The sequence below is a fragment of the Brassica napus genome, chromosome A1 (genome assembly GCF_020379485.1).
Source record: "Brassica napus cultivar Da-Ae chromosome A1, Da-Ae, whole genome shotgun sequence".
Taxonomy (NCBI): Eukaryota; Viridiplantae; Streptophyta; class Magnoliopsida; order Brassicales; family Brassicaceae; genus Brassica; species Brassica napus.
This window is the reverse complement of record NC_063434.1, coordinates 22502794-22515049: the sequence shown is the minus strand read 5'-3', so window position 1 is coordinate 22515049 and position 12256 is coordinate 22502794. Positions and strand designations below refer to the sequence as shown.

The 12256-nt window shown below is 33.2% G+C and overlaps 1 protein-coding gene across 2 annotated transcripts; it reads left to right on the top strand.

Moving 5' to 3' along the window:
* The first annotated feature begins 3819 nt into the window (after positions 1 to 3819).
* LOC106454105 (VAN3-binding protein-like) lies at positions 3820 to 7227 on the top strand. Of its 2 annotated transcripts, XM_013896286.3 has the most exons (7): positions 3820 to 4237; positions 4590 to 4700; positions 4957 to 5368; positions 5534 to 5782; positions 5887 to 5936; positions 6276 to 6333; positions 6758 to 7227. In XM_013896286.3, the coding sequence occupies exons 1-7, from the start codon at positions 3881 to 3883 to the stop codon at positions 6970 to 6972; spliced, it is 1452 nt and encodes a 483-aa protein (XP_013751740.3). In that variant the 5' UTR covers positions 3820 to 3880; the 3' UTR covers positions 6973 to 7227. The 2 variants fall into 2 exon arrangements, with proteins under 2 accessions (XP_013751740.3, XP_048593050.1); XM_048737093.1 differs by lacking the exon at positions 6758 to 7227 and having other exon boundaries at positions 3832 to 4237; positions 6021 to 6316.
* Positions 7228 to 12256: the final 5029 nt, after the last annotated feature.

The following is a 12256-nucleotide window of genomic DNA, read 5'->3' as shown; positions in this document are numbered from 1 at the left end:
AATTATTTATAAAGAATCTATAAACTTTTTATAGAGGGTATGTAAACAATTTGTTTGTTCATGGCTTTATAAAGTATATCTTTTGTCTGTATTTTAATCATTTGATATGGAATCCTAATTTACCTTCATTATTTAGACACTAAAAACATCTGAACGATATGTTTCTTTACTTGAATTCTGGATATAATGTGTTATTTCTCTTCTTGTTCTCTCTTCCGTATAAGGTTCCCTTCATGTAACTCATTTGGTCACATGAATATTGGCACAAAATCTAGACCATTCAACGTCAACCTAACCAAGCTTGATTTCTATTACAAGAAACAAAATGTAGTAAAAATGAGTAGTTTCAATTACTTAGCCACAGAATAACAGGCCATTTCATGGAAAGAGCAAGACTATGAGTTGAAACGACTATATAAGGCTCTCATCTGAACATTAGAGATAATTCCTTGTTCTCAACAAAAAGTTGTCATTTCAAACATAATCTGAGAACATCAAGGTTTCTCCACATCACACTCTTCTCTTTTGTAAAAAAAAAAAACAATTGCAGCCAAATTCACTTAGATGTCCAACTAACCTCTTCAACTTTGCAAGTCTTAGGAGAGATATACGATTGTTTTAGTATAGAGATGTCTGAAGAAGATGAGAGAGAAGATGGTGTTAAGAAGCCAACTCTGCAACTTTTATAAAGCTTTATAAATCTGCAATTCTTTGATCTCATAAACCACGTTCTTGTTCTGAGTCCCTCTTACTTCTTCAAACAGCTCACCAATCTCGTCGATCTTCAAACTCTGGACACAACCCAATCACATATTTTTCCTACGCATAAGCACTCACTTCCAAAAACAAAATTCACTGTAATTTAACTCAGAAATGTGCACTTCAAAGTTCAAACACGTCAATTAGATTTGGGGTCTTACATAGATTCAATTGAACTAATTTACTCAATTGAACTCGGAAATCAAATCCACTGACACAAACTATCTTTAAGTTTGTCGATCGTGTTCACCGGAGCTTGTTGGTGTTCACCGGAGCGAGATTTGGTCGGAGCAATTGGATATGGTCACTGGAGCGTCGTTGGTTCAATAAGCATAACCTGATTATAAGAAATATAGGGATCAAGGAAGGAATAGAAAATATTCAACACAAAAAAAATCTCAAAACAAGAAAGATCAACAAAGACATATCAAAAACGATAATATATAAGCAGTATGTTCTTCACTGATAAATATTTATAAGATTTCATAAACTTGAGATTTGAAAACTTCACGAGAAAAACTCCGTCTTCCTTCGCAGAAACATATCGATTTTGAGAAACAAAAGCTACAATTACAGAAAGAGACGAAAATCAACATCTATTATCCTTTGACCTTTGTTACGTTTCTTAGCGTCGTGAGAGAGAGCCGTAGCTTCGTCGGATCTCGCCGCAGCTTCGTACGATCTCACCGTAGCTTCGTCGGATCTCTTCGTAGCTTCGTCGAATCTCGCCGTAGCTTCGTCGGATCTCGCCGGACAACTCTGCAGAGTCGTCCAATCTCGCCGGAAAACTCGTCACCGTCGGAATCCGTCGCCGATTTGTGAAATGCTGAGATTTAATTATCGTGAGATGTAAGAGAGAAGAGTTAGTCTTAGGCTTAATTAGTTAGGGGTATAAAGGTAATTTGCTAATTAAAATTTTAATGGTAAAATAGAAAAGTGTAAAGTTGAAAAGTGGTATTAGGAATGTGGTATTAGTGGTAATTTCCAAGAATTTAAAAGAAGATTCATAAAAAGTTATTAAAAAGGAAATATTTTATGTTTTTATTTTTTGAACATATGATTAATTATGTGTTGTTTGGAAACGTATCTAGTAGTATATTGTTTCCATAATTATCTTTAATAAAATTCTAAGTTTTTATTAATTACTCTGACATTTAATGTAATATATAATATATGACTAAAGTTTAGGTCCAAATGAATGATTCAGTTACTAAAGAGAGATTTATATTTTCATAAATAAAAGTTACATTTCATTTAAACTTAAAAAATCTTTCATATGACGTCAAAAAAAAATCTTTCATATTAAGTTAAATATTTTATATAAATGAAATAACCCATTAAGTTAATTAGTTCTTATGATTCCATGGATTTTATCTACTTTAGCCATGATATATAGATGTTTTAGAAACTATCCATTATGTTTTGGAGTCTTTTTAACACTTTTATAGGTTCAGAGATGATTTGAGAAAAATGATGATTTGGATGCATTTTGGAAATAAAATGAGAGGAAACTCGAAGCTTACCATCGAACCAGTTCGAGGTCGACATTCAGAGTTCACCATCGTTCGATGCACACTCACTCTGTGCCATCGATCGACAGCGAAGCGCGCAAAGCCCAACCGGTTTAAAACCCAAGTCAAGACATATTTACATAAATATCTCTGGCCGGCTTTTAACCTAATATTTATGTGCTCTGTCATTGTTCTAGGCAATACACGCTTTTTACTATTCTCTACTTTTCTAGTTTTACACAACAAAATGTTTTTAGTAGATTTGGAGAGAAGATCTAAGACTCCTTTAGAGATTTGTATTGGAATTCTAGTATTTTTAACTTTAAGCTATTTATGCATTCTTTTATGTTATTTGTTATGAATTACTTTGCTATGTCTGAGTAGTTCACCTTGTTAGGTAGAGTTGGGATATATAGTTTAGTATTTATGGATTGGGGATGGGGTTGAAATCCTATACCTATTTCAGTTATACGAAATAGAAAACTCCAGGACTCTCAAATCAAGTGTTTGTGCATTTTTGAACTTACTATCTGTAGTAAATAGAATATACTCTTTATTGAAAATATCTTATAATTCTATCTACTAAGTCTAGTTTACACTGAATAAATATGTGGTATATAAGTTTGTGACATATAGACTTTTTAATGTGATGTAATTATAATAATACTGATCCACTCATATCTATAGCAAAAACCTTTGAAAACTGGCACAACTTATTCACAGCAAAGGTGATGTCTGGTCGTCCGCTCTATTTCTCCATGACTAGGTATTTGTTAGGGCTGGGCATGAATACTTGTTATTTGCTTTATACTCGTTACTTGACCCATACTCGCCTCGTTTTTTCAAGTACTCGTCGTTGCCAAGTCACATTGAATTTTGCTACTTGCAAGTACAAGACAAGTAACAAGTATCATTAAAAAAGTTTCGACTCGCCTTGATATTACTCGTTACTTGTTTTACCACTGAAAAATGATAACTAAACCAAAAAAACTAAAGCCCTAAACATATATTTCTTTGTTGTAAGAAGTAAACAATACTTTCATATCGAAATATATGTATTAAGTTCCTTCTTTTTTTTATATTAGGTGCAAATATTTTATTTGAAATAACTCTCGTATTTTTAACAAGTCGAGTAAATAAAACAAACTTTCATAACCTTCTCTCGTAGCTTATTATCTATCAAGTAATTCTTAAAAACTTGGAAATATATCCAATAATTAATAAGTTCTTGTAAGTAGTAAATAATCGAACAAGACAAGTAACTTGCAAGTTACAAGTACTTGTTTCTGACAAGTCAAGTACAAGTCCAAAAATTCATACCCGTTTAAAACAAGTCAAGTATCAAGTATACGTAAAAAAACAAGTACTTGCCTTGCGCCCAGTCGTAGTGTTTGTTACTAGTAAGGATATTACCGAACCACAAATGAGTTGAATGTTAGTTTGTTAATAATGTCAAAATCAATGTTACATGCTTAATTTCGTTTCAAAATTTTGTTAGATAGCAAAATTCCTTATTTTAATAGAATGTAAATTTATTTATAAAATTTTTTTGAGAAATTTTCTTTTTCTCCACTGAGATTGCTAATTGGTTGCTCCTATCACTCTTTAAAATGGCAGCCATCCACATCTTTCGCTTACATCTTCCGGTTAAAACCCCACATTCTCTCTTTCTCTCTCTGATGGAAAAACCAGTGTCTGAAACATGGATATCCGTCCCTGCCGTCCGACCGCCGGAGACCCCATTAGAGCCTATGGAGTTTCTCTCTCGCTCCTGGAGCGTCTCAGCTCTCAAGGCCTCTAAGGCTCTCGCTCATTTGACGATCTTAGGAGACAGCACTGTCAAACTCAAAGAGAAGTCAATCACAGGCGGAGAGACAGGGGAGAACAGTCTCATCTCCGAGAACCCTTTCTCCTTCGCGTCCTCTGGAACTTCTCAGAGGGTCATGGACCGTGTCTTATCTCAGTCTGTGAGTATTCTTCTTGCCTTTTTTCTCTCCATTATTTTTTTTATTTTAAGTGGACTCAGGATAAAAAGAAAACAGAGCTTTTTCAGACAAAACTAAGAACGTTGACAAATCTCTTCTGTCCAGATTCTCAGAATCTCAATTACTAAAGTATATCATGCGCAATAATTTGTAATTATACACTCTTGCTTAATAAAACTGAAATGATTTTCCAAAACACTAATTTTCCTGGGGCCCTCTATACATAATCACAAACGTTTGGAGTTTTTAAGAGTCAAAAAGCTAACAACTCACTGTTGTTTATTTGTCTTCATTCTTCTAATTCGACTTCTTGTCTTTATATTTCTTTTCGCAGCAAGAAGTGTCGCCACGAACATCTGGTCAGCTTTCTCACAGCAGCGGTCCTCTCAACGGTTTCTTAACCGACAGTCCTCCAATTTCACCGCCGGTAATGGACGACATTCAGGTAAAACATTCTCACTATGTTTTTTTTCTTTAGTCTCGGCGGCAAATGACTGAGATAATCTGAGTTTAATTAGTTTTGAAATAATATCTAGGTCTGTACGTTATAGCGTTTCTTTTCATTCATATGTTTTCATTTACTAAAGTAATAATTATATTGCATGTACACACCAACATACAACATCTTAGGTTTTGTCTTTTCTTGTTTCATCACTCTTTGTAGCTAACTAAACTTACTATGATCAAACACCAATACACAGAACTTCAACTCTCAGTTCCGTCCAATGGCGAACACTCCGGGACCTATCACTGCGAGAACCACACAGTCTAAGACGGTGGGTCGCTTGATAAAAGACCGGAAAGAGAAAAAGAAGGAAGAGACGCGAGCACAAAACGCCCAGATTCACGCCACGGTAACTATAGCCGGCGTGGCAGCAGCGGTGGCTGCAATCGCGGCTGCGACGGCGGCTTCTTCTAGCTCCGGGAAAGATGAGCAGATGGCTAAAACGGACATGGCCGTGGCTTCTGCTGCAACCCTTGTGGCTGCTCAGTGCGTGGAGGCTGCAGAGGTTATGGGAGCTGAGAGAGACTACGTAGCCTCCGTTGTTAGCTCCGCCGTCAGTGTTCGTTCGGCCGCAGATATCATGACATTAACAGCCGGAGCAACTACAGGTTCTTTCTACTTTTATTTATTTTTCAGCTAATTAACTCTTTGTTAATTCTGAATTTGACTCAATTAAACTTTATTACTGAATCAAGGGCTTGCATTAATAACTCGGGATGTTTTTTTTACTATTGATCATATTCTAAATTGAATGTCTTTTGTTTGTGGTGCAGCGTTAAGAGGAGTGGCTACATTGAAGGCGAAAGCGACGAAGGAGGTGTGGAACGTTGCATCAGTTATTCCAATGGATAAAGGAATCAATCCTGGAGGCTTCAGCAATATTGATAGTAACATTAACGGTAGCAATAGCAGCTCAAGTAGTAGCCACAGTGGCGAGTTTTTAGCGGAAGATAATTTCTTGGGGCATTGCAGCAGAGAATGGCTTGCAAGAGGTTGCCAACTCCTCAAACGCACCCGCAAAGGTATAAACGCAAATCTATTATTAACTGTGCTTTTCTTGTTGTAATATGAAGTGAGAGTTTGTTTCTTGGATCATTTGTCTTGCCTAATGTCATGGTTTTGGCAGGTGATCTTCATTGGAAAATAGTTTCTGTTTACATAAACAGCCTAAATCAGGTTTGATTCGATCTTTCTTGTTTCTTAAGTTTCTTCAATCTTTCTTCTTGGGAAATGAAATCATTGATGTGATGAACTTTGAAGAGAAAAATATCAAAGAGGAGAGAGCGGTGCATTATTAGCGAATCAGTGGAAACTTTTGTGACCCAGATGAGTGTGTCTTGTTAAAAGAATACAAAGAAAAAACATGATTACATAGAATTTCATAGACCAAAAAAAGAACAGAAAAGGCAGAAATGAAAATAAGGATAAAAACAAATTTTCAGGATCTGCTTTAGTTTCTGATTAAATACCATTTATTTGTATTAGTCTAAATAGTTTTGATTGTTGAACATGAAGGTTATGTTAAAGATGAAGAGCAGGCATGTTGGAAGAACTTTCTCAAATAAGAAAAAATGTAAGAGATATTTACCCTAAGTATGCATACAATTATCAACTAACAATAATTGTCTGCTAGATTTCTCCAAATGTCTCCATAACATCGTTAATGTCTAATTGACCAGCTCGAAGAAAAATGGTCTGTTTGGCATTCTCATAGTACTAATGTGACATAATTAAAGGGAAAGTTTTAGTTATGTCACTGTCTTCTACTACTATCAAGGATATAAGAATTCAAAACTTTGATGTGGGTCTAGTTTGAACTTGGGAATTTGAGAAAGGATTAAAATAAAAAGCAAAAGAAGTATGGGACTAAAGTGAACAGAAGATCAAAACAAAAATGATACTCTATCTCTAACTTATTTTTTTTGTCTTTCTTTTAAATGTGAATATCAAGACTCCTTTATATCATTTTGCCTAATCTTGTTTATTCTATATGTCAGATGTTGTGATGGATGTGATCAAAAACATACCAGCTTGGCCAGGCCGCCATTTGCTGGAAGTTGGAGAGGATCTGACATACTTTGGATTGAAGACAGTTTTGCGAGGGATTGTAGAATTTGAGTGCCGGAGCCAAAGAGAGTATGAAATGTGGACACAAGGTGTCACACGGCTTCTTGCTGTTGTTGCCGAGAGGAATAACCGATATAGGATATGAAGGAGTAGCCTACGAGTTAAGAGCTACTGTTTTGGGTGTAATATAACTTTTGGGGTCAAATTAGGAATTTAGAGAAAGCTGAGGGGCTCTTATAGAGGAAAGTTTAGGTAAAATATATAAGGGTGCTTTGGTTAAACAAAACTTGGTGTTTGTAATTTTGTTTTCTTTTAGTGTTTTTGTAAAATGTTTAATCTTGAAGTTATATATTTCCATTTAAAAAAAATAAGGTGGGTAATCTGGTATGGTGGGTTCATTTTCCATATTCGTGGGAGCATAAAAACACTCCTACTTTCGTCTCATGATAAATCGAAATAAAATAAAATTACCGTTTCGGTTTAACTGGAGCTGAGTATCATTTTCCACTAACCAACGGTTACATGTCATAAGCACACAATGGTCAAATGATAAAGGGGCTTGGGAAGGTGTTAAGCACCCAAGATTTGAAACGTATGATCTACGATATACTTGTTTGTGTGGATAGACGATATTGGTATCTAATTTTCAGTGCAAACAACATGATTTATCTAATGCCGATAAACAAACTTCAAAAGATTAGTTCATTGGACCTCGGTACGCCGGATACCCCTGATTATAAAAAAAGCAGTTACATGTCAAAGATATCACAAACAACCCCTATAGCATTTCGGAACAATTCCATCCCCCATACCATTTCGGAACAGTTCCATCACTATTGGGTTTAAAATGGGATCCCATGATTTCAAATATTCGGTCTGCACTAGGTTTTATTAGTCTTTTAATTCTTATTCAGTTCTTGTTAATTGCATTTTTAATTGGACTACTATCTGATAAATAAACCCTTAGAGCATCATGTCCAATGGTTAGAGCCCATTAAGGATTCTAATGATTATTTTAATAATTAATTGTGTAGTTTGTGAAGTTTAGAACCTCTACTAATGTAATTTAATTTAGCATGGTCCAATGGGAAAATTTGTTTGAGGTTCTCAATTTTTTTTGTTGAATGATTGGTTTTTATAAAATTTAAACAAATATGACATAATATGAAATCTTAGTTAAATTGGTGAAGCGAAACAAAAGGAAAAAAACAGAAGAGAAATAGTCAGCACAATGTGATTCTTCTTTTCAGTTTGATCCAATCCTCTCTCTCTCTCTCTCTCTCTCTCTCTCTCTCTCTCTCTCTCTCTCTCTCTCTCTCTCTCTCTCTCTCTCTCTCTCTCTCTCTCTCTCCAAAGGACGATTCGATTTGTCTTGCAAAACTCCTTCGGATACAAATCAAAACTCATCTTCTTCTTTTCATTTTGATCCAATCGTCTCTTCTCTCTCTCTCCCCCCACAAACGACGATTCGAATTTTCTTGCAAAAGAACTTCAGAATCGACGAAGAGAGACCAACATTTTTTTTCTTCCTTTTGGCCTAAAAGGCATTACCCAATATAAGATAAACACGTATGGGCTGCTTGCCAGTTACCATTTCTTAAAGTGTTGTGTTTAACGGCGGTTCTCTTCTTTTATGTATTTTTTTATTTAGTTTTTTTAGTTTTTTTTTAAGAAACGTTTACTAAAACCTCCCGATGGAGGTGGTCTTAGAGCTAAAGATATCTAAGAATCCCGATAAAAACAAATTGAAATAGAAAAAGTGGTTTAGATTTGCTAGTACTAAGCGGAATGAACGTTATCATTAAAAACTACATTATATAAATATGATTTCGTTTACAAATAGATGAAAATGAATAAATTAAAAAGAAATAATTTAAATATGATAGTATAGTTGTATGTAAATTATAAAATACAACTGATCGTATATATATATATATATATAATTTATATGATCTTAGTATATAAAGTGTTTTAAGTAATTTGTTATCAGGATGACTTCTTTTCACCCATTGGTGGGGATGCTGATTTGAGGTTCTTAACTATAATAAGTTAACTAGATTTTGATCCGCGCTTGGAAAGCGCGGTTTTTTTTATTATATTATAATACAAAGTTTTATTATATCGAAAATATAATTTTTAACAGTTATATAATCTATGAATTAGTTTATTTGATATTTTATATGTACACATTTACGTAAATTTCTTTTAGCCATGAGAATTATATCCGGATCAAAAAACAAACCGAACCGAACTGGAAATATAGGTTTAGTTCAGGTCCAATAAAGATAACCTCTTGGGGTTTTTTATTGGACCCGCAGGTCTTTGTTTGAGTCTGGATCCTACCCTAGACCCGATCATAAATATGTTGAGTTTATTAGGTATATTTGGATATTTCGAATATGTTCCCAGCATTATGGATATTTTTTTTAGGTTTTTTGTTTACGATTATAGTTTTTGATTTCAGGTAAATTTTCAAATTAAAAACAAAATTGGGTATTTTCTCTTCAGTGACAAATTTTGAATAAGATTATGAATTTTTAGGTATTTGAATTTTTTGGGTATTTGTTTGGAGTTTCAAGTACTTTTCGTGTTTCAGATATTTTTCAGATTTTTTAGATATTTCAAATTTTCTTAGGATCCTAAATATCCGAACAGGTTTGGACCCATTACGTCCATATCGGGTCCAACAACCTTTTGATATAGATTTTTAATGTTATTGTACAAAAACATGATTGATGAAATATTTTTAGAAAACTTATTTTTAAATATGAAAATATCTATCAAACTATAGACGGTTGAAAGTTTTGTATATAATATGAGATTTTAGTATGAAAGTTTATATATGATATGATTACGTTATTATAAAGGAAAGAAGAAGCTAGAATGTACACATATATGTGGTGTAATTTATCTTGTTTTAAATCATATATTATATGATAAAAGTGATAATATAAAACATTAGTTTCAATGCTTTTATGATTAAAAATCAAAATAGTAAATATAATAATAGTAATGATTAAGATTTAGAAGTGATATTTGAATAAATAAAAGAATTGAATAAATTATTGTTAGAGAAATATATGGTAACATATTGTTAGTCTAAGTTTAAGGTAAGACCAAAAAAATAATGAGTTAAATGAAAGAGTCCAAACAACTTTTATAGGTAGATTTTTTAAGACTCCTTCCCTTTTAATAGTATTGATATTGTAATGTGTTGTGTTTTTGCATTTAAATTTAATTGTTATAGATAATTATTGACTAATAATGGAAGAGAAACATGTGTTATCAAAAATTTCTTAACAGATTCTAAAGTATTGGTTCAAAAAACCTCAACCATTCCTCTGTCCTACCCTTTTTTAATTTTTATTATTTTATTTGGTTAGATATTCCTCCAAAGCTTACCATTGAAAAATCTATAACTCAATTACACATACGTAACCTCAATTACACATATACCATAACACAAAAGTATTAATATGTAATTTCAATTACACAAGCTTCCACCACGCCGTTTAATAGCTCTGATGCAACTCACTTTCTCAGATTTATCAAAAACTCTTTTAACTGATTTTTTGAAAATAAATAGATCTTGCCTTCCACAAGAGGTACTCATGCCAACTAGTTGTTGATGCTCTCTTACAGTTTGGTTTTTGATTTGAGATTTTACCCATAAACCAAAATATGAAGCTTTCTTAGTCTTCTCTTTGCTCCGATAAAACATAATTTCAATAAAAATATTAAAAAGACAACAAAGCTTCTACAAAATATAATAACAGTGTTCTAAAAAAAATTCTAGGCATCTGCTTAGACGGCCTCTAAGTTCTAGGCCTTATAAAACTAAGACGATTATCTTTTAAATTGCTTAAACAATTATAATATTATAATAATAAATAATTTTTTATTTATAAGTTCAAATAGTTGATATATTTTAGTATAAATTTCTATGAAAATAGTTAATATAGTTTAGTATAATTTTTTATGAAAATAAAATAATATGTCCGGTTCCCCTTGGAAACTTAATTTTCACTACTTAACTAGCTTGGACTTAGGTTTCAGCTCAAGTGGTTTACATGGTAAGCCGTAACAGATGAGTCGGTCTATATCTTTGCATTAGTCGGAATGTATTTCAAACTCGGGTCAGGCAGTGTGTTACGCTTTCAGACTAATCCATTATGTATCACTAAGTATGTTTCCTCTTGAAGCCGATTCGATCAGCCGATAGAGCATATAAAAATAATAATATAAATTTTATAATTTGTGAATCATGATATTTAATATAAACTTTTTATATACTTAGTATATTGTTGTAATTTTTAAACGTCTAAACCTGATAATCTAGACTTCCGATTAATTGTTCTATTTTAATATTATTAGTTATTTATTAATATTATGAATTTACTCACTTTTATTTTTATATTATTTCAATTGCTATAATTATAAATTTATTTTTAGTAAGTATTTTTAATAGTTAAATAAAATAGAAAAACATTCTATTTAAAATTTAGAGTATTGTATATTTTGATAAATCCAGTTTATAATCATATATCTTTATATATAAAATAGGCTTTCCTTCTCTCCCAGGACGTCCACCTCAGCTGCCAGTGCATAAATTCATTGCACGATGTGCTGCCACGTGTCTCTTTTAATAGAACGTTGCGTTTCATTAATTCGGGAACTGTACGGGCTTATTTGTTTTGGCCCATTGCACCCATCCATCTTCTTCCACGCTTCAGGACTGTAAACCCTAAGATCACTTCATCGTCTTTAACACAACCAAGTAGCGGAATCACGATTTATGTTCAAGCCATAAACTCAGCATTCAATCTCAGTAAATTCTTCCCTCACTACTTTTTATTCCACCAAAACGTTCGATCTCTTCGGATTCTTCAAGATTTGGATCCTATAAATAAGTGTTCCTGGCTTCATGGTTATCACAGAATCATTAATTTTCTCTACTCAGAACTCAAACACATACCGGCGAGAACAATGGCTGCTTCCCAGATCTCCGTTTCCGAGTTGAGGCGAGGACGTTGTGCTCTCAACGAATCAAACCAGTACTCCAGTACTCTCAACGATCCGTCTTCCCTGCATTTGTCACCCATTTCATTCAGTGTATATATGAACCTGAACCGAGACCTCCTCATAACTCAGTGTTTATTTATGTGAGATGATTTAGATTTCGATTTTGTTGGGTGATTTTGTTTCAGTTTGTTCTTTTATTCATTATCAAAATTTTAATTTGAATAACTTTCTTTTTGCGGGAGATAGATTCTGATTTTGTTTGTTGATTTTATTTCAGTTTATTCATGTATTGATCTCAACATCAAAGAGCTTTCTCATGTTCAAAGAGTTTTAAACAGTATACAAAGCTCTAAAGCAGGCGAGTCCCAGAGAATACTATCAGGAAGTGATCCAAAACTTTCACAAAC

Coding starts and splice junctions, on each gene's coding strand:
- LOC106454105 (XM_013896286.3), top strand. CDS start 3,881: ATGGCAGCCATCCACATCTTTCGCTTACATCTTCCGGTTAAAACCCCA. Junction 4,701..4,956: donor CGGTAATGGACGACATTCAG/GTAAAACATTCT, acceptor ACCAATACACAG/AACTTCAACTCTCAGTTCCG. Junction 6,334..6,757: donor TTTCTCAAATAAGAAAAAAT/GTAAGAGATATT, acceptor TCTATATGTCAG/ATGTTGTGATGGATGTGATC.